The 20,925-nt window shown below is 38.8% G+C and overlaps 1 protein-coding gene and 1 long non-coding RNA gene across 3 annotated transcripts in view; one reads left to right on the top strand and one right to left on the bottom strand.

Annotated features, from left to right (window-relative positions):
- LOC145349057 (fibroblast growth factor 9) overlaps positions 1–10,986 on the top strand; it is a 91,580-nt gene extending 80,594 nt beyond the window's left edge. For both annotated transcript variants that reach the window (XM_080197336.1, XM_080197337.1), the window contains one exon: positions 7,672–10,986. In XM_080197336.1, coding sequence (XP_080053462.1) covers positions 7,672–7,917 — 246 coding nt within the window. In that variant the 3' untranslated portion in view covers positions 7,918–10,986. The remainder of the gene's footprint in view (positions 1–7,671) is intronic.
- The window catches only part of LOC145349058 (uncharacterized), a 58,182-nt gene continuing 40,868 nt past the window's right edge, over positions 3,612–20,925 (bottom strand). The window contains exon 3 of the long non-coding RNA XR_013888054.1: positions 3,612–3,742. This is a non-coding gene — a long non-coding RNA (uncharacterized LOC145349058). The remainder of the gene's footprint in view (positions 3,743–20,925) is intronic.

Consider the following 20,925-nt stretch of genomic DNA (forward strand, 5'->3'; position numbering starts at 1 on the left):
CTGCCCCTCATCCACTATGATTCCCGTGGCAGGCGGAACAGGAAAATCTGCCCTGTAAATTCACCAAGGCATTGTACATCTGCAGTAAAACTTTCCTACTTTTCTAGATAATTCCCCTTGCAATACATGTTAAAGCGGGATCTTGAAATTCATGTTCACAGATTCTTGAAGGTAGATAGATAATTTGATCAAGAAGGCTTATAGGATACTTATCTTTATTAGCTGAAGCACCGAATGCAAGAGATGTAACTGCATAAAACACTAGTTAGGCCATAGCTGGCATACTGATCACCACACTGTAGGAAAGATGTGAGTGTACTAGAGAGGATACAGAGGAGATTCACAAGGATGTTGCGAGATTCTATTTATGAGAAAAGGTTTGATAGGCTGGGGTTGTTTTCTTTGGAACAGAGGAGACCGAGGTGAGACCTAATTGAAATGTATGAAATTGAGTGGTCTAAAAAGACAGGAAAGAAAGACCCCTTCGGTTGAGGGGTTCATAACCAGGAAGCATGGATTTAGGATAGGAGGTAGGAGGTTTATAGGGGATTCAAATGGAAAATTTTCATTCACAGAGTGGTGGGAATCTGGTACTCACTGCATGCATAAAAGTGTAATGGAGACAAAAACTCTCACGACATTTCGAAAAGTATTTTTGATTTGATTTGATTTATTATTGCCACATGTATTAGTATACCGTGAAAAGTATTGTTTCTTGCACGCTATACAAACAAAGCATATCGTTCATAGCGAAGGAAAGGAGAGGGTACAAAATGTAGTGTTACAGTCATAGCTAGAGTGTAGAGAAAGATTGACTTAATACGAGGTAGGTCCAATCAAAAGTCTGATGGCAGCAGGGAAAAAGCTGTTCTTGAGTCAGTTGGTATGTGACCTCAGACTTTTGTATCTTTTTCCCAATGGGAGAAAGTGGGAGAGAGTATGTTCGGGCTGCATGGGGTCCTTGATTATGCTGGCTGCTTTTCTGAGGCAGCGGGAAGTGTAGACAGTGTCAATGGGTGGGAACTTGAAGTGCCATAACCAAAAAGCGAGGGACCAAGCACTGGAAGGTTGAATGGCTACTTGTCAGTGACATGGATACTCCTTTCATACTGCAAATTTCTGTGATCCTGTGGTTCTAGATTAGTTAGAGAAAGTGTGAGAGAACTGGAGTAAAAGAAATTCGAAGACATAACAGACAAGGGAGACAAGAGGAAATATATTCAGAGTGAGAAAAGATTATAGAGTCTAGTACAAAGATGGATATAATAATGATTTAATGGAACTGAAGCCAAAGACAGAGACAAACCCATAAATATTTAAGAAGGGTGAATGAAATTGATGAATAGTTACAAAAAGAGCCTTTTGATTCATTTTGTGCACGATCAACTTTGTGAAAGTCATTTATTTATTCAAATGGATGATCAGATGTATGAAAGAAAACTTGAACATATTGAATTCCTTGTATTTTAAGCATTGATTTCCCAATTCCTGGCAGAAAATATAATTGCTCCCTGATGCAGCTTTTGTTTTAACTTGGATGTTCTAATTGAATAGAGTGCTAATAACTATAGGGAAATAAGGTGTAAGGAAAGTGTATTTAACTCTTGCAATTGAGAAAGGCCTTACACCAAGTGCTTGCAATATCTGTGCATGTAGTTAAGTGCCAGATTGTTGAATACATTTTGTATTGCTATAGTTCTTCATTTGTATTATGTTTTTGCCTGTGGAGATTGAAATTACTCAATTGCTCCACTCAGCTATAGACTACGCTCTTTCATAGTGTAGTCTATAGCTAGTTATAGGAAGCTAGTTTCTATTTTTGTTTGCAGTGAGCAGTACAAGATCATAAATAGTGTTAAATCACAGCAGCAACTTTGAACATGTGGGAGTATTGGAAAGGGAGGCATACAGGAGGTACATCGTGGTGAATAGGATGATGAATGATGACAGACAAATGGAATAACAGATTGAGAAGAAAAGTCAATTAAATCTATTGAGTGGGTAATCCAAGTTTGTTTTAATACCTGCAGACACACCATGACTGATAAGGGCATCTGCTAATGTTGAGTCTTTTGATTAAGAAACAAAAGTCTAGTTTCAATTATATTCAGCCACGGCAGCATCTTTTATTATGAATCTCTGTTATGCTTTTCATTAGATGAAATATAATCAGTTTTCCAAATATTTTCCAACAGTTATCAAATGGTTGAGGGAACCTGGGAAAGTACAGTGGATTTGTATATTAGCATTTCATTTCCTAACCTCTTTTGTTGGAATTGGCATAATAGCTTTTGTTCATGTGCACTTTCAGGACCTAGGTTATTTTCTCACTGGATCAGTACACATGCTTTTAAATGGAGTTTATTTCATAGGAACAATTGGTTGATGACAGTGGTTTGGTTGCCTCAGGGGCGTTGCTATTTAGAGCCTTCTGCTGTGTAATTCTGCATCTAATCTGTGTGCATTACTGTAATGCATGATTCGATCAAGCATATCACATCTTGAAACCTCACTAAATAAATGCCACCTTCTGGATTCTTAAACACATTACATCAAAATCATGAATTACAAATGAGATAAAACTGGTTTCTGCTGTCGTTTGCTATCTAGGAGTTTTCATAACAGAACAACATTAACAACAATAGAAAGCCAAATAGATTTCCCTCCAGCTGATGCTTTTAGTGCAGAGTGACACCAATTGTGACATTTTACTGATTGAATGCACATCAGTACCTTTTATGGCAAGACATTTGCAATAACACATAAATGAATAAGTGTAAATTACCTTTTTAAACATTTACTTTTTATACAATGACATTCAAACTGTAACTTGTTATGGATTGCATTTTGGAAACAACACACATCGCTACACATAAAATACATAAATGAACAACCACACAACTAACTTGACAACTATGACTATTATAGAACAAAGAAAATTAAGATACTGAGATAAATAAATTCTGTAAAAGTGTACCTTCATGCTGACTAATATTGTACTGAGTAGTATTGAACCATTTGAATTAGGATGGACTCAAGTTTGGACCCTCATTCCTGATCTCAGCTATGATTGCTTTTTGAAATTACTATTGGAATGGAGAATAAAATCAGCCCGAGTTTCTGATTATTGTTTGGTCAACATATGTGTGTGAGTGAATGTTCGGAGAGAACTACATTCCTGTTTGACGGTAATATCTTGTAGGTTGAAAAAACCAATGAGGTGCACTTTTAAATCTGAAGTCACGCATGAAGAGTAGCTATTTGGGTGAGGTACTCCACAATGGCCAGCACCCTTACAGTGTCACAAAATAGACAGAACCTTTAAAATGTCTTAAAAAAAATATTGTGAACCAATTGATGTAATTGGAGGTTATGGGGTGTTAATATGTTAAAATCAGTCTTGCTACTTCATCCAGGTATCAGGTTGTGAATTAACTTCTCTGCAGGAAAGCATTGGAGAATCTAATGAGGTGACCTTTTACTAACTGATATCCTGTAGTTTCTCACTTTAGTGATGGTTTTCAGATATAATAAGGCAATTAAAATGTGCATTTCCTGGGTACCATTTTTATTTTTGTGTGTTTTGCTTCTATAAATAAGCATTACAAGAATAACATATTTCATGTTTACTCATAATGTTTTCTCCCAGTTCAGGAATCCAGCAGATTCTGTTTCCATTAAAACTGAGATGTATGCTTTCAGTGAGAATTTCTTCCATGCCTCTTGTCATGTATTCCGTTCCCTGCAGAGAGTACAGAAACTTGATTTAAATTAGTCTCTTGTTTCCTGTAGAGCTACAAGCAAGCACACAGCACTTGACCTCTGTTTTACAATTGAAGTTTTAAAAAAATCAGTTAATCAGGACCAATTTGCTGAGATAGCAAAGAATGAATGAATAAATTGAGCAAAAGCTACACATTTTATAACCTGACTGAGATAACTGGATGTTTCTCTTCTATTAAGAAGAAGCAGGGTATAGTTTTGAGCAGTGACTTGGATTAATATATTTGGAGTAATGTGTTACAGTGCTATGTGGAAGCATTTCACACACCACTTGTAAAATATTTTGATAAGATACATGCATACATAGACATAGCTCATTTGACTTATCTCATTTTTCCCATCCATAAAATTATAGCATAGAACCAATAAGTGAAGTTCCATTTGGCACCTGCCAAACTATACACCTAGATTGAGCCCATGTTGCATCCAAATGATTCACAAGTTTCCATCTTCATTATTCAAACTGGAGATTTATTCCATTTATCAGGCACTCTGTACAGAATAACTTCTTGACATTAATTTGTCTTATTTCTAATTCAAACCTACTCTCATGGTTTAATTTAATGTAATGTTCTGGAATTTCTCCTTTCAAATTTGAAAATCCCAGCTTTCTTCAGTCTAACTTCTTCCTCAATAAGATCGGGTTTTGTGGTTTACAAACTTCATGGTGATTGAGGGTCAATAACATGTAGGTTGCTTATTTTGCTTTGCGGTGTTAACCCTATAAATATTGAATCTGCAAAAGTTAGTTTTAAAAGTAAGGCTGGGATTCTCCAACCTTGCCCATGGTTGGGATTCCCTGATCCCACTGCTGTGAATGAAATTTGGTTGAGCACCAAATTCTCTGTTCTCACTGGCAGCGGTGGTTGGGTGGAATGAATTGATGAATTCCGGCGTAAGTATACAAAAATGAAATGAAAGGATTCGTCTAATGTGAGGCCCGATAATGAATATTTTTCTGTGAATTACATGCCATATAAATGTTTTACTCAAATTTTCTCCCTTAAAACAATGATAAATTCTAGCCGCTGAGTCTCACACGCACCAGACGCCATCTGGATCTTTGTGTAAGCATATCATTCTAACCCTGAACATTAGCTTCCATCATTCCCTGCTGTTGTTTTCCCTTGGGAAATGAGACTTGGGAACTAGAAGCAGAAGTAGGCCATTCAGTCCATCATGCCTATTCCACCATTCAACCTACTCCACTATTCAACCAGATCATGGATGATTGTCCACTTCCGTGCCATTTCTTCCTACTATCCCCATATCTCTAATGTCATTGACATCTACAAATCTTCTGATTTCTATTTTGAACATGCTCAATGATTGACCTGCCACAACCCCCTGTGCAGAGAGGACCAAAAATTCACCACCCTCAGTAAAGACAGTCCTCCTCACCTCTATCCCAAAAAGCCTCTCCTTTAATCTGAGACTACGCCCCCTGGTTCTGGACTCACCAGCCAAGGGAAACATCCTATCCACAGCTACACTGTTACGCCCAGTAAGAGCTGGCAAGAATTGTCAGAATTGCAGAAACATGGCAAAAATTACCAAACCACAAGCCAAACATGGAATAATTTGCGAAAATAGTTGATGCTATTGACCTCTTAAAACAAAATACAAATACATAGTTTATAGATAAGAGAAGATGAGACAGTTGGAAACCTGATTCAAGAATATCATTTTATCTGATCCATATTAATTTCTTCACAGCAAATAAAAAAAATCATGTTTTTAATGTCTAATAGTCTGAATTGTGCCTTACCATCTTAATGAATTTTCATATTTTTTTGTTGCTTTTGTTGCTTGGGATTTCCTACACACTGTAAAATTCCAGTTCAGATCTCAGTTACATGCCCATGATTAACAATTCCTTACCATCAATAAACACATGAATAAAACCATGTTCACATTGGCAGAAGCTCTCAACTAACAGTTGTGAAATAAATACCAATGAGCTTCATGCCTCAATGTTCACCATTTCTTTCTCTTCTTGTTAGCTCCCAAATCAGGATGCTGATGAACTATGAGTTGATTGCTAAATGAAGCAATGTTCCACAGTTTTAGATTTAGTGGTAGCATGTGAGATCTCTGAAAATGTGGCCCTCAGGTTAGGGTTGCCAACTGTGATTAAATGTAATTCTGGAGGTTTTGTCTCATGACTTGCTCCAGACATTTGTCAGCCAACACGTCCATCCTTGTGTCTTCCGAAGCAAATCGGAAAATAAAAGGCTTATCACCCAATTGGATGATGCTTGTCCATCAACCAAATAGCCTTTCCCCTCCACCCCTCAATTTTCAATATTTATATATCTAGTGAAAAGAAATATTCAGAGAAAATGACAAAAAAGCATTAATTTTTAATGTGTTGATGATTTTTCTCCACAGTAGCGTCCAGAGATTAATCCCCAATTCCTGGAGACTCCAGGTCAATCCAGGAAGTTTGGCAATCCTACCTCAGGTGCTGACAGGCCTGAGAGGTTAGGTTCTTAATATTGCGTTAAGTAATGGAGTATTTGTTAATAACAGCAGCCTTAAATGTGCTTTCAATAATCCATAATCTAAAAGCAGAGACAAGATTTTTTGGTTCTGCGGAGGTCAGAAACAAAGGCTGACTGAGCCCAAAAGTGGAGTTGAAGATCCTATTTCTGGTGTCAGGAATTTGGGGCCCAGCTGGGCTGCCCTCCACCGTGTGGCGACCAGCCAATTAGATTCATTAACAGTCTGGGGATGGAAATTTTGTGCCCCCCAGGAGCTATTGACCAGTCAGGTATTTGACAGTTCTCCATTGCAAACAGTGCCATCTGGAACGGTGGTAGCTGCCAGCAATGCACTCACCAGAGACCGGGATCAGTGAGAGACCCAGGACACAGGTGAGTGAGGGCAGGGGTTTTAAAAGTCATTTGAGCTCAATATAGCATTGGACATTTTTGAGTTGTCCTTTGAGAGGAGGGCTTTGCCTGCAGTCATTTCAGTCTCCATAAAATGGTGCAGCAATAACCAATTTTTACCACTTCAGTACAAATGTTTGAATTACAAATTGCACAATAGCTTGAGAAAAGTAGTTCAGTGAATGCAATAGCTGTGAATGTAATGGACACTGTTGGAGAATATATTGCATTTCAATAATTGAACTTCAAGTACAGGTTAATTTGTTCAGGTGTCCATTTTCCCTTGAAATAAAATGATTATCATGATTTATTTAGCATAACAAGAAATAACGGGTTATTGATATCATTATTCTACCACCAGCTACTTAAATGTTACATATGTCTGTCTTTCATTTTCATTACTACAATACTAAACAATTTACAGGATCATGTTATCAATCAACTTCAGTTTGACCCTGTTGCAAATTCTGCTCAGAGGACCAAACATGCTCGTGATAGTATCTAATATTTCACTCTATATAGAAGGAGGCAGGAGTAGCTGGACTATACAAACTATAAATAAACTAAAATAAAGCAGAGCACTTTAGTTTGTTACTGTTGTCTGAAATTGCTTGAGTGTACCATTTAGGAGAATATAATTTAAGAAAACTTTTATTTGGTTTTGCAAAAGAACACCTGATGAATTTGTTACAGATTTTGGGTTTTATTTTTAACTTTATTGTTTGTGAGGTAACTGTCAGAATGGATTCCCCGCCCACTTTAGTACCCACTGAGTTTTGATGACATTTATTTCAATGAGATGAAAATCTGCTGGATTCTACAATGAATGGGCAATCTTCTTCAACAGGTGATCTTTCTGGGAAAATGCTTGAAAAGAGATAACCCGACATATTAAGCTATCCAGTTAATGAGTGCAGATTGTATATTTTGTTAGTTGAAGTAAATTTTACTGTCAACTTCAAAAATTATGTTTTGATTCTATTTTTCTTTTCAGGAGAAATTGACTGCAGAATGTGTTTTCCGGGAGCAGTTTGAAGAAAACTGGTATAATACCTACTCATCGAATGTATATAAGCATGCGGACACTGGAAGACGATACTTTGTCGCATTAAACAAAGATGGAACCCCAAGGGAAGGGACTAGGACTAAAAGGCATCAAAAGTTCACACATTTTTTACCTAGACCAGTGGACCCTGACAAAGTACCTGAATTATACAAGGATGTATTAAACCAAAGTTGATGAAGACAATCCTTAAGCTTGGACCACTGAAAAGCAACCACTATAATGGGTTCAAGTGGTGGGTTCTAAATGATTAGCTGTGTCATCACATCAGCTCTACTGTTGCCAAACTTTGTCGCATGCATTGTGTATGGAGGCTTGGATGGGACACGCTGATTTTGTTCTGCACTTAACGGTTTGTCCTCCCAGAGGTGAGCCTGTGCCCACTCGCTTGGTTGAAAAAAAAATATATGTGTAAGAGGGAGGAATATAGTGAAATGCCGAGGAGAAAGCTGGCCTGATGCATGCTCCAAGATGGGACACGCTTTACATTTTTTTGATCAGTTCTATTTCGTTGTGTATCAGCATAGCTGCCATACTTTGATTCGTCAGGATACTGGCTGGTGACATGCTCAAGCCCACGCTGCATTAATAATGGCATGGAGGACTTTAAAAATGATTTAAAAAAAGAAAAAAAGACAATTCATCCACAGATCAATGGTACTACCCCATAGGGCTTTAAGCAAAGACCTCTTAGTAAAAAAAACAGAAAAGTTAAATTTATTTATAGAAATTCCAAAGGCAACATTATATTTATTTTATATATTTATTTATTATATAGAGTTTATTTTTAATGAAATATGTACAGGCCAGATAGGCATTTCGGAAGCTTTAGGCTTTGTAAGTGTAAAAATGCCAGTGGCCACTATGAACCTGTGGTAAGTTCATGTGAGTTAATGTAAAGGTGCATGGATATAAAAGGATTCCAGTAACCCCTCTGTTCTGAAAGTGACAATCTCTTTTGTGCCCAAATTATTGTAGCACTATGAACAACACTCATTATATTGAGTATCACTCTTCTGACTGCTTGTTTTATGGCTTTCTTCCTCTTCTCCACCCTTCTACCCTTGTGGATTAAAGATAAAGTTGGGTCTTCAGAACTTACCTTGTCTCTTTCATATCCAATTCTATCCAATGCAGTTTCACAGTTCAATGTTAATACTGGGTATCTGGCTTATTCTGCATCTCAAAAAATAAGACAACTTTAACTGTTGCTGTTGTATAATTTATTACTAAAAAACTGCAGCCTTGAAATGGATTTTGGTAGTAAAATATCTGGGCCTGTATTCATGGTAAAGTGTTATCAGGATCAGCGTTCCTTTTAGGTATTACAGTTACTAAGAAACTGGGGAACTCTCACAAGAGTAACGGACATTAAATTTAAAAAAATCCTATTTCATACTAATTATTTGCAAAATAATTCTTAACGTAATTATACTGAAAAAATGTTTCTTTTGGACTGAGAAGTGTGTGACTTTTCCATAGCCTTAGAGGGAATGCTGAAGATTCTTGTGGTATTTTAAGGTCTCTGTATTTAACAACTTTCTGAATGTTGGCTCTGAACAACTGCAGCTCTGTGGTGCATTAGTTTGGATTCTTCAAGCAGCCATTTCTACTGTAGTCACTGGGTAAAAGTAACATTTAAGGGCACAGACAATCACATTTCCAGTGACACCTGAAAGGAATCGCTAGAATTACGATGCTCTTGTCCATTTGCCTCTATATCATTGTGTCCATAACTGAGATTTGTGACAAAGAACCTGTTACTTCCTTTATCTGCAGGGATGAAATTTGATAGAAAGGTAACATGTCCATTATATTAACTTAGCATTCAACCTATTGTTCAAATGACAAGCACTTAGAATGAAAACTATACGATCGAAGAAATTGGCTCCCGAACCTTGGGCAGAGTATAGGCACACACACCGCAGTCCTAGTTTTGTCTTAGTGCAGTATTGCCAACCAAGCAATGTAAAACCTCTTGAACATACTGAAACTGCTTTGGAAATTTGTCTAGGAAAAGCAACTAGGTTCCTGTTTTATTTTTTGTTGCTCCTGCTGCCTTGAATGCCTGTAGTTCTTTCAAATGATCACTATTCGCAAGGTACTTCACTTATTAAACCATTCTGCAGCAGCACAGTCCAGGGAAGAAAATAGCACAAAGGACTTAGCTGTTCCAGATGAAACCCATGTCTGCAGTGTTGATCTGCCAAATGTCTTGGTTTGGGCGTATGTTTGACTACAGGTGCTGGCACTGTCCCATTGATATGCTACTGGAATGACAATTTGCATTCATATAGTGCCTTTCACATAGTAACATGTCCCCAGGAACTTCACGGGAACATTGAACAAATTTGACACTGAGCCACATAAATACTAGGACAGATGACCCGTAGCTAAGTCAGAGATCAGTTTTAAGAAGCATCTTAAATGAAGAGAGTGAGTTAAAGAGGTTCAAGAAGGGAACTCCAGAATTTAGATCTTTGGCAGTTGATGAATAGGGATGAAGGTGACATGTGAGATGCAGTGTACGTCGTGCTGATTTTTTTTGGGTTGCATATGTCTAGACACTTGAAGATGATATACTTGCTATATGTGAATATCCATATTATTGATACATTGCCTTTGAAGTCAGAGAGAACTGCCTTTTGTGCTGCAACCTTCAGAGATTGTGTCAACAATATTTCCCTCACCTCGAAAAATATATTGCATTTACTGAAGGCCAGATTCCTTCTCATGCTGATTTCTAGTTAATGTCAATGCCCAAGTGTCTCATGGATGCCAATTTGTTTGGCCATTTCCAGTTAAAAATAAGAGGGGCTGGACTTAAAGTAGGCAAGTCACACATCCAACTGACCATCAGTTATTGATGGGCTTTCTGGCTCTAATACACTGCACTTACAATCTTTATGCTTCAGCACTGACTGTAACATGTGAGGATTGTACTTAACGTTTGACTTAATTCAACCCGTTGAGGAGTCAGTTAAATGAGTACACTCGTAGAACACCCTTACATATCCCACTGTGCTGATTGGTGGGAGGTTCACTGAGGAATGATAATGTTCTTTTACCTTTGAGGCTAAAGTAGTGATATAAGCTTGATGGACTAAGAGTTGTAAAAGGTAATAGTGATGTATAACAAATATATTTTATTCTGATCTTTGTCAATGTATCTGCCATATCTAAGCATTCATTATATAATGCCATGGTTGATTTCCTGAAATGTGATTGGCTGCTGGGTGTGTATTATTGCATAACACAACACACCTAATTAAATATGTAATTTAATTAATAAATTAATATTGGACGATCAAAGTATCATATCAGAGTAATGAAAATCTTTAAGTATACAGGAGAGGGTGAGTTGTTTCAGACAATTTGATTAGCTTGCCATAAGCCTTGCTTTTCAAATGCATTTTTGTGGAGGTTTCAAAAAGCAACTAGACTTTTTTTAATTTTCTTATTTTTATCTGTATACAAGTTCCCTGTTGTCACATATTCTACAGCTAAAATAATCAAATGCCTTGGATCATATGCTCCTTTGTGACATGTCTTATTGTTGTCCAAGTGTGGCTGACAGGATGGAATTCGAAGAGGGACAGTGGGCCTCATCTTCACCTTCAACATTGAACTCTAATTAGTGCCTCAACTGAGAACTCAACTAACTAAAGTAGGTGGATTGAAGCCACAAGAACTTTGCTACTACTTTTGTTACTGGGCTAGGCTTTGTTTCAACTGGGCTATATTTGTGTAACATTCTTTTTCATCATTAGGACCCTTGATTTTAAAGGCAGCTTTCAAACAGTTAGTCAATTGGTGTTAAGGTGAACTCAGAAAACACTGAAGTCCTATTTTCAGGATTTTGTCATGATATTCATGTTGAACTTTTAAATTTGGTCCGTTTGCTGGAAGATTGTTATTGTCTTTTCACCTTGAGGGAAACGTATTCTGCTTGAGACTTTTCTCCACAGTGTGCCTATCACAGATTGATTGCAGTTGAGTCCAGGAACTTGCAACGTCGAAAACCACAAATTCGTTTCGTAGTACACAGTGGCAGCAGGACATTGGTATACCAATATTTTAAGTCACTGGAATATTTATTTTTCTAATCATTGTTTTAAAACCTCATCATGCATTTCCTTGCATTTCTAAATATTGTAAATCATGCACATCTCTTGTCATAACTTCTCTCCACTGGAGGAAAGCTGGTACGATAGTACTTCCCCAATGAAAGCAATGCAAGCAGTAGGATTCAATCCAGCACAAACAAGTAGGTATCTTTTAGCTGGAGAAGTATGTCAAGGTGCTTCACAAAGCCATAAGCAAGAAAAAATGAAGGCCAAGCTAAAGTGGGAGATGTTAGGAGGGAGAAACCAGGAGCTTGATCAATGGGCTTTAATGGAACATCTTAATAGAAAAGAGGGATTAGAGAGAAGATGTTTCAATGCTTAGAGAAGGTGTTTTAGAGAAGGTGTTTCAATGCTTAGAGCCTAGGCAGATAGAGGCATGGCCACCAGCAGTGTAACATTGGAGAATATTGTACAAAAGGCCAAAGTTGGAGGAAAGAAGATTTGAAAAAGGAATTTATAGGTTGTAAAGATAGGGAGAGGTTAAATTAAGCCATGGTGGATTTAATCATGAGGCTGAAAATTTTCACTTTGAGGCATTAAATGATGCAGAGTCAACACAGGCCACTAAGAATAGACGTAATTTATGAGTGCTGAAGAGTAGGATATGAGCAGCAGAGTTTTGGATGAGCTGTAGCTTATGAAGGATGGAAAAGAAGAGACTGACCAGGAGTGTACTGGAATATTCAAGTCTGGAGGTGGCAAGAGTGAGGCTGAGGGTTTCAGCAGCAGATGGGTGGAAGAGGAGGAGGTATTACAGAGTATGAAGTAACCAGCCTTTATGGTGGAAAAGTTACAGGATTGGAAGCTCAGTCTCGGGAAGTCAAGGCTGTGCACAGATAGTTTAGTTAGGGATGGCGGGCTGGGAGGGATAATGGAATTGGTAATATGCTTTTGGTGCCAGGGGTTGAAGACATATTTTGGATTCTCTCATGTGTAACGGGAGAAAAATTACAGCACAACTGCTCAAGCCAGTTAAGCAATTTGATAACTGAGGCAATCTCAAATGTTCCACCAGCTGATGTCTATGTCGATGAGTGATGATATTCACTCATTGCAACATTTGAACATGCAACCTTTTGATTGGAAAGCAAGTTTGTGACAAGTCACATGATGAAACCATCACAAGTCAAATCAGTATTTTAAAAGAGATTGATTTATTGCCAGCTTCTCACTTTTTTGAAGGTGATGATTTAGGCCTGGGTTTGGTTTCCAGTTAGTTTTCATGCAGTGCAACCTTGTTCACGTACCTTGGAAATATGGCTATTCTTCACACATAAGCAAAGACAGTGGGCAGGATTTTCCCATCCCGTCAGCTACGGGAATCGCAGCAGGCGGGACAGGACCAAGCAAAGGTCCGTTGTTCTGGGGTGGGATTTTTTGATTTGGAGTGAACGTGGCTGAAAATTCCTGCTCAGTGAACATTAATATGTTAGTCAAGATTTGAAAAATAATGCTGAAAATGCTCAGCAGATCAGGCAGCAACTGTCAAGAAAGAGTTAATGTTCCATTATCAGGACCAGATGTTGAACTCGATTTTTTTAAAATCCAGACACACTGGGAATGATTATAATTACCTCAATTCAGCCTGGCTGAGGTTGTAAGTTTAATACAGACCTGTAATGAAGCCTGAAAACTCACTGGTATGTGTGGATCAGCATTGAAGATGTATTGATCGACTGGGCCATTAGGAAAGCCCCAGTAATGACCCTTTCTTAAGGAAGTAGAATTTAAAGAGATAGAAAAAGAAAGGTTTGTTTTTATATCTCTCCTTACCACATTTTAAATTGGTTCAAACAATGAAATAACAAAGAAACAGTTTGCATTTGAATAGAATCTTTCGTATGTTCACAATATTCGAAAACGTTGCAACAGCCCAGAAAGTAACTCTGAAGGATGGATGCTGTTGTAGCAACCATATTGTTCATGACAAACAGTGATCAGTTGATCTGCTTTGGTGATGTTGATTGATGGGAAAATGTTGTCCAGGACATGAGGAAAAATTGCATGCACTTCTTTGAATAGTATCATTGGAATTTATTTTTGGTTACCTCTGAGGGATCAATGGGAAAAATGGCACTTCCAATAGTACGGCACTTAGGCGTCAGCCTAGACTTTCTAGAATGGTGATTCAATATTTGACCTTCTGCCTAATGCTGACAACAACTTCAAATGCAGTAACTTTTGGTAAATGCAGACATCATTTTTTTCATAGGACAATTTTGTACACAACATGATTTCTTAAACAGCAATGAAATGAGTTACCAATCAATCTAGTTTGACTGTTTTCGTAAAACCTTCAAAGGTTTTTTTTTATTTGATAAATAGCATAAATATTTCAACAGGATGACTGTCCCTTTAATGAATACACAAACCGGAGGCCTAGTATTTTCAACAGCTTTTAGACCTAGGCCTTAATTGCTTGTGTTCAGAACATTACCAACACACTTCTACATCACAGACATTACAAAGTCTGCAGTGACTGTAAGAAAACAATTGTTTGAAAGTAAAGTGATAATCCACTAGGGAAAACAGCATTCATACCTTAATTCCTTTTAGAAATTGATGTACCACAGTCCTAAATGAACATCTTCAGGCCAGATCTACAACACATTGGGAGCAAACTTCCAAAAATAATTCTTAAGTGCTGAATGAGCATGAAAATAGAAAAAATTCACTCTGATTTTTTGGGCAAATTAAAAATCCAATCCTACCACACTCTCAGCAAAAAAATTGCCAAATCAGTTTCCCACCAGAAGGGGAAGTGGGTGGGGTCTAAGTTCACCGGAAAGCTGGAAGTTCACAGCAGAGCATGCACAGAGCTCTCTGTTTTGTGCACAGAAGAGATCTGTTCCTTCCCTGGAAGGAAGGGACTCCTTCCCTGTTATTGCCAGCCTTCACATCCAAACCTCCCGACTGTACGAACCGCCCGACCGGCCACCATTCCCTGCACTGGCTGGCTGATTACCACTTCCCCATCCCAACATTGGCCGGCCATTCCATCCCCACCCCTGCACGGGCTGGCCAATTGCCCCACACCCATCCTGAACCAGTTGATTGCTGCCACTACAGTCGATTACCAGTTGCAGAGTGCGCATCCCCCCCACCTGTCAAACCTTGTTGCAGCGAGTGGGCATTGCCAGTGTGCCAGGCTGCCTGTGCCAGTGGGTCTGGTGGGCATAATTCCTGGCTGGCAGTGGCAGGCTGGCACTGCCAAGGCAGACCCCCCCCCCCCCCCCCCAACTCCATGGGAAGGCCTCAGTGGTCTCTGGTCTTTACAGGTTGGCCATCACAACAATCCCCATTGATGGGCACCACAGGCAATCCTTTCTGGTAAGGGCCTGTCACCAGTGAGACAGACAGGACAAGTGAGCCTGGATGATTCCTTCCTGGGCTCAGTAATATTTAAATTCTACATAAAATAAAATTTAAACATTGAAATCAGCCTTATGTCCTTTTTGGGCACGAGGCTGATCTCATTGGATATCTGGTGCCGGTAAAGTTGCCATAGGTGAGAAACCTGGTGCAAATCTGATTTCCATCTATCTTGCAATCTTATTGGCTCGCCCCACCCATTGAATGGCAGAACGAAAAGATAAGATCGCCCCCCATACTTTGATGTAATCTTACTAGGATCAACTGTAGAACTATTGCTTCTAATGTTCATTAACCATTTATTTAATGCACAATGTTTAAATCAGCATTGATGGTAATATTTACAGTGGTTACATGTTTGCACCAAAGTCAAAACAAGAATATTCAGTGCAATCGTGCACTCAATGGCTCAATTTTCTATCTTGTTTCATTTAAGAGCTGTGGATGGTAAATGATGCAAAATGTCTGAGTTGTATTTTGAAAGCCACGCAGCACATTTAATGCCTGAAAGCTTTAAGGTCAATGTGTTAGTCTCATAAGCTGCATTGCCCTAACAGCAGGCACTAAAACTGAATTGAGGTTTACATTATATTCTGTAAATGAGCTTTAGTGAGGCATTGTATTTCCAAATGTCATAAACAAAATGCTGACGAGGCTCCCTTCCCAAGAGTTTGCAAATAAAAATAAGGAAAATTCACCAAAATGCTCTTCGTACATCATAACTGCAGGCTGTTCGGAACTGTTTATAAAGTACCTGCATGTTTACAGATAAGTACATTTTATGGTGACACCATGGACTTAGTGGTCACACAATAATAGCATGATAAAGTTGGCTCCTTACAATTTAGAGGCAGTGCCCTGACCAAGCTGATGGTTTAAGGATCAGTTCATGTTCCGGAAACATAATTTGAGCAGGGCTGTAATGTATTATTGTTAACTCTGTCAAAATCCATCATTTCAACCATTGTCACCATTATATGTGCATTTTAAGTTAAATTTAGAGAAATTTAGAAGCTACGAGTCATGTGGCAGCAGACCTCATTATCAACTTTTAGGAGCTTTGATCGATTGGCGTTATGAAGTGGCCAATTGCAGATTGCTCCTTTCTGTGTCATTCTAAGTGTCTCATGTCTGGATAAAAAAAATGTCAGTGTTGTTAACGCAAAAGAAAAACAGTTTCAACAAAAGCACATGATGTTTGTATTAAAATCAATGTGCATGACATGTAGACAAATAGATGTGAAAATCACTTTGAAACATTACTCAAATACTGCTGCATATGTTTGTGAGTTATGAGTGATTGGGTTCACTGGTTTCTCACAAGTAAACATCTATGTCTTCATCCAACTACGCAGAAATGACATGGCTTAACACTTTCCTTTGAATTTTATGAGCAAAACATCGATAAAAATGGACTGGAGCTCAAAAGCAGCACTTATGTTATGGACAGATGGATAATTTCACAGTCGTCAACCATAATAAGTCATCCTAGCAAAAATAAAGGCAATAATACGCACACATGTATCATCACCAAATGGTCTGTGCCTTATTGCAGGTCAAGCCTACAACCATTCTATCACATTTGTCATATGTGTTGTTTCTCAGCTGGTCTGGGTAGACAGCTCCCCCACAGAGGGAAGAATTAAAGTGAGGCTTCTGGCCAGGGTTGGAAGGTCTGGAGTTGGAGGGTTCAGATGACCTTTAAAGACCTTTGCATTGACACATAATCTGATGAGATGGTTGGCAGAACCGTGAAGCAGTCAGCAGCTCCCCTGGGCTCAGTCCCCCAACTCAACAGCATCAGATGTGAGAGCGTTATGAAAAGAGGGATTCCACAAGGGAGACCTGAAGTGCCAATCCATAGTCCCAACTGGGCTGGATTTCATTCACATCACTTGCTAACTCAATAGTTCTGCTGTCAAGCTCCTAAAAAAAAATGAAAAATGAGATCAGGTGCTACTGCTAGTTTCTGTTTGTGACTGATAAAATGAGGTGAGTTAGCAAACTGTGCAAATGAATAATTCAGTTCTTGTAAAGGAAAGCTATGTATTGACTGAATGTGTACTTCCTGACCTTCAGACTTTTGTCACATGGTGAATTCAGCCAGTATCAGTTTATGGCATATGCATTCAAAACTCTTTTGCTGCCTGGAGCTTGATTTCTGAATCTTTTATCTAATATCATCCCTAGGAAGATTTTCCATGTTATGTGTGGTGCAAAACTGGCTACCTAAGAGCTGCTAATCTTGGTGGTGATATTACAGTCACAGATAGAAAGATATTCCATTCTCTTTGAAGCCACTCACAGTAGCTTTCTATTACTTGGATGCTATTTAATTATCAGAGAAAGACAAAAGTCTGTACATTTTTGAGCCCCAGTGAATGAGGACATTAAAAATGAAACAATATCCGAGTAAATAATGCATCATAATATTTGACAAATAAATTTTAGGATCTGAATATCGTGCCCTTCTGAAGAGATTGAAAATTAGCATAACAATCTCAAGCTGACCTCGCCACCTTGGTGTCCTTTTAGATTGATCCTCTTAATGTAAATGTGTTAATTGTTAAATGTGATCCTTCCTGTGGAATTAATCCATTTTTAATATCACCTTCTATTTTGACACTCTGCTCTATGTGTTGGATGTTTTTCAGGGAGTTTTTTGTGTGTTAATTTATATTGAACCTGGGAATTTGTCAAATGATCATCAAATTATTCTAACTATAAAATTGGACAGGGGAGGAAATCGTTAATTTACTGCATGCACAATATAATTCGGCATAGTTTCTGCTTTGAATTGTTTCCATCGTAATTTTTATGAGTGCTTGCCTTTTCAGGGGGTGAGTTTTTTTTTTACAAATAATTAATGAATTAACCATTACAATTTCATAATGAAATGTGCTCTTGTTACTTGGCTAAATCTTTACTTAAAAAATGCAACCACTGAAGCACAAGCAAAATAATTGCTATCCACAAACAGGGCCATTGTGTACAGAGAAAAATTACTTATTAACTAATATAAAAGCTTCATGGTTAGCGAAAATTACCTTGTCATCTACTGTGGATTTATAGTGGCGTACATGGCTTTAGAAGAGACCTGATATATAAGGTACTGAAAATGGCATATACATATATATATATATAAAACAAAACAACTCGGAACAATACTTTCAGACACTTTGGGGCAGCAGAACAATGAAGGCCCAGGTTCAAACATCGGGCGGTATCTCTTTTCACAGGAGGTGATCAGCAGCTGCAAAGGTTGTCTGTCTGATAGGATAGTTGCAGCCAAGACACTGGCCTTAGTTAGGAGATAATTATGTGCTGTAATGGGAAAATGATAGGAGTGTTTTCCTCGAAGCATGAGATAATGGCCTAAAGAGTTTTCCACATTGGAGCTTATTTTGTGAAGGAGATTGCTCTAACATACTTCTCAAAGTGTTCCTAGATGGAGCTGTCTTGCTGGATCTGGTGTAAGGCAAAGCTGTTTCACACCAGAGTATACTCTGGCCTGATGGGATGTCCGACTTCCCAAAATAAATGCTGGGAGAGAGGGTGGGGAAAAACAACCTCAGTTGGGATTCCCGATGGCCCACTGAATCAGGCGTGAGGGCCAAACTGGGATTCTCGCTGGGCACCAAAGCCTTTGCCAGATCAGGTTCTCATCTAAGGCGGGTGAGAACTTGATTACAATTCATTTAAATAAACTGTGATACATTGGCGGCTGGAACCCGATTCAATGGCCTCCAGAGATGCCCCTGCCCTCCTCCAGCAGGACATTCCATGGGGGCCCGTTAGCCCTGGTCCTGACAATTGTGACCAGGCGCTGAGGAATCCAAGGAGGGGGTAAGGAGGTAAGTACTGTCTGCAATTCTGCCCATGGAGTCCTTTGCTGCTGCCAGGCAGTAGGGACTCGGGGGGCGGGTGGGATGTGGTGCTGGGGATTGATCTTGGGGTTCTCCCTTGTGATGGGGTTCTCGTGGCTGAACTTCTGCTTGTTGCCCTGAGAAACATGGACATCACACTTAGAATGGTGATTTCAGGCACCTTTCTGGTTAAAATCTTTATTATTGTCTGTGTTGTGTAAAACCTTTGAAGTGACCTGGCCTCATTAAAATCCATGTCCCTTGAACACCTCTTTGAAGTGCTTGGACTGACAGGACTTGTAAGTTTTTTTAGGGAGATCCTCCTTTCTCTCATAAGCCCCGGCTGCTTTGAAATCTCTTTGAAGTACTTTGTTGAATGGGAGCTTTCAAATTCACCAGAAAGGCCCCCCTTTCTAGCTTGAATGAGCCCCACAGTTCTGAAAGCTCTTACAACTATTTGAGTGACAGCTCCAGAGCAGATCAAAGAGGAGATTAGCTGAGGTTTGTTTATACAAGGAACTGATGTCCCATTAGCTGCTAAAAGCTTTTCTGATTGACAGTTCCAGATGAAACAGTTCAATGTTAATACAATCAGTGCATGGCTCCATTAAGCCTGAAGTGCTTCCTCTTTTCATCATCCCTGCTGTGTCTGGCCCCATTTTTTTAGCTGCAAATTTTTCAAGTATTTGACCCTTCCGAGAAAGCAGATATACTTTCTAATATTGTTTTTCCCCATTGGCTCTTTTTGTCTGCAAATCTTCTCGATGAACCCATAATTTTCAGACTACCACTTTTCTCTTTTACTGTTTCTTTTTTTGGCTGGAATTCTACCGCCCTGCCAGTGGGTGAAGGGCAAACCATGGAAAGGTTTGTTGACCTCAGGCAGGAGTTTATGCTTTTGGGATAAGTGAGGCCGTAAAATCCCACCCTTTAACTCTGCCAATCTTCAGGATTGGTTAGGCTGGGGTTTTAGCTTTGAGATAGATGAGGCTGACAGAAGCTTTAATTGAGGTACATAAGATAATGAGGGGATCTTGACAGAGTGGAAATGGACCTATTTGTGAAAGCAGAAGAGTCATCAGGCAGCATTGATTAAAAGTACCAGGCTGAAGGAGTAAAGGAGAGTTAAGGGCAAATTATTTTAACCAGACAGTGGGGGTTGGGGGGATGGGGGTTGGGCGGAGAAGCAGAAAGCCTCTAAAACATGTAGTACATGGTTATCCATTAGCTGTGCCATGATCTACGGGACTACTGCCAAGGGCTGAAAAAAAATTCTTTCAGGTATCTGATGGGCTGAATGGCCACCTCTTCTATTTTTATTGTCTATAAATCTATAGCTAATCTCCTCAGTTCATCCAATAAGACCCTTAGAAGAACCATTCATATTAATTATAAAAACATGCAAATAATTCTGCCATTGATATATGAGATGAGAATGCTGGACCTTGTCTATTTGAACATTGGCTTATTTGGTATTTCATTCTTAGAGGTTTCACAAGTTTGACTTTTGCTGTGGCTATCTTGGATTTGAAATTGACCTTAGAGTTATGACAATATCACGCTTAATAAATGTACCAGATCCTATATGTGAAAACTGTTAATTAAAGCAGCAGAACCTACTGGGTATGTGTGAAAGATAGAATCATTGAGATACAATTCTGATGGGGTAAATTGGTGACTGGGACCAATGTGGAGTTGTGGCTATAGGGTGGAATTTTCCAGCCATTCACACCAGTGCGATTTTCTGGTCCCACTGTAATGAATGGTGATTTGGTTGAGTGCTTGTGACAGGGCATGAATGACCCATAAGATTGTGCAAA

This window comes from Carcharhinus amblyrhynchos, chromosome 10 (assembly GCF_965287045.1).
Source record: "Carcharhinus amblyrhynchos chromosome 10, sCarAmb.v2.hapA, whole genome shotgun sequence".
NCBI classification, from domain to species: Eukaryota; Metazoa; Chordata; class Chondrichthyes; order Carcharhiniformes; family Carcharhinidae; genus Carcharhinus; species Carcharhinus amblyrhynchos.